This window comes from Neophocaena asiaeorientalis, unplaced genomic scaffold (assembly GCF_003031525.2).
Source record: "Neophocaena asiaeorientalis asiaeorientalis breed wild unplaced genomic scaffold, Neophocaena_asiaeorientalis_V1.1 scaffold123, whole genome shotgun sequence".
NCBI classification, from domain to species: domain Eukaryota; kingdom Metazoa; phylum Chordata; class Mammalia; order Artiodactyla; family Phocoenidae; genus Neophocaena; species Neophocaena asiaeorientalis.
In genome coordinates, this window is record NW_020173666.1 from 9,453,591 (window position 1) to 9,454,539 (window position 949).

General features: G+C 53.6%; 1 protein-coding gene across 1 annotated transcript in view; it reads left to right on the forward strand.

Annotated features, from left to right (window-relative positions):
* Positions 1-350: 350 nt before the first annotated feature.
* Positions 351-949, forward strand: part of TIAM2 (TIAM Rac1 associated GEF 2) — a 111,954-nt gene continuing 111,355 nt past the window's right edge. The window contains 2 exon segments of the mRNA XM_024747918.1: positions 351-946; positions 948-949. The exon segment at positions 948-949 is cut by the window's right edge and continues 506 nt beyond it. Coding sequence (XP_024603686.1) covers positions 351-946; positions 948-949 — 598 coding nt within the window.

Below are 949 nucleotides of genomic sequence, written 5' to 3' on the forward strand. Positions count from 1 at the left end.
CATTGGTTCAAAACCTCCCAATACCAAGTCCATAGGAGGTCTCTTGTTTTAAGCTGATTCCTATGCCTGTTGAGTTTCTGAATTAACATCAGACAAGAGATTGTGCGCTTAAAATCACCAGCACAGGAGCGGGCAGTACTGTTTATCTGGCTGGTGACCTGCATTTTAGGAGGAGAACCAATTCCGTACGTCACTCTTGTCCCTACGTCTCTTGAGTTGTGTCAGGTTCAGAAAGAAGTTGCTTGGTTCCTTTGTCATGTGAAGAACGTATTTTTAGAAAGTTCTGTCATAGTGGATGGTAATTTAGCTCGTGAGTCTTACCAATGCTACTGTTCTTAATTTAGGTTAAAATGGGGAACTCCGAGAGTCAGTACACCCTTCAAGGATCTAAAAATCATAGCAATACTATTACTGGTGCTAAGCAAAAGCCTTGCTCCCTGAAAATCCGTGGCCTTCATGCAAAGGATGACAAGTCATTGCACGGATGGGGTCACGGAAGCAGCGGAGCCGGGTACAAGTCCAGGTCGCTGGCCCGAAGCTGCCTTTCTCACTTCAAGAGCAATCAGCCTTATGCATCCCGACCGGGTGGCCCCTCGTGTAAAGTCTCCAAAGGCAGTGCCTACTCCAAGCACAGGACAAATGCCTCGGGATCGGCTTTCCAGGGCAACGATGCTGCTTTCTCCCCCGAGAACGGCTTCCACTACGTCGGGCACCCACCGGCGGATAACCACGCGGCCTCGAGGGACTGCAATGGGCACCTTCTCAACTGCTACGGCAGGGACGAGAGCGTCGCGTCCACCCCTCCCGGCGAGGACCGCAAGAGCCCCAGGGTGCTTATCAAGACACTGGGCAAGCTGGACGGGTGCCTCCGGGTGGAATTCCACAGCGGAGGCCAGCACAGCGCCGCGTCCCCGGGGGCCTCGGGCGGCCCCGTGCAGCTCCTGCGCTA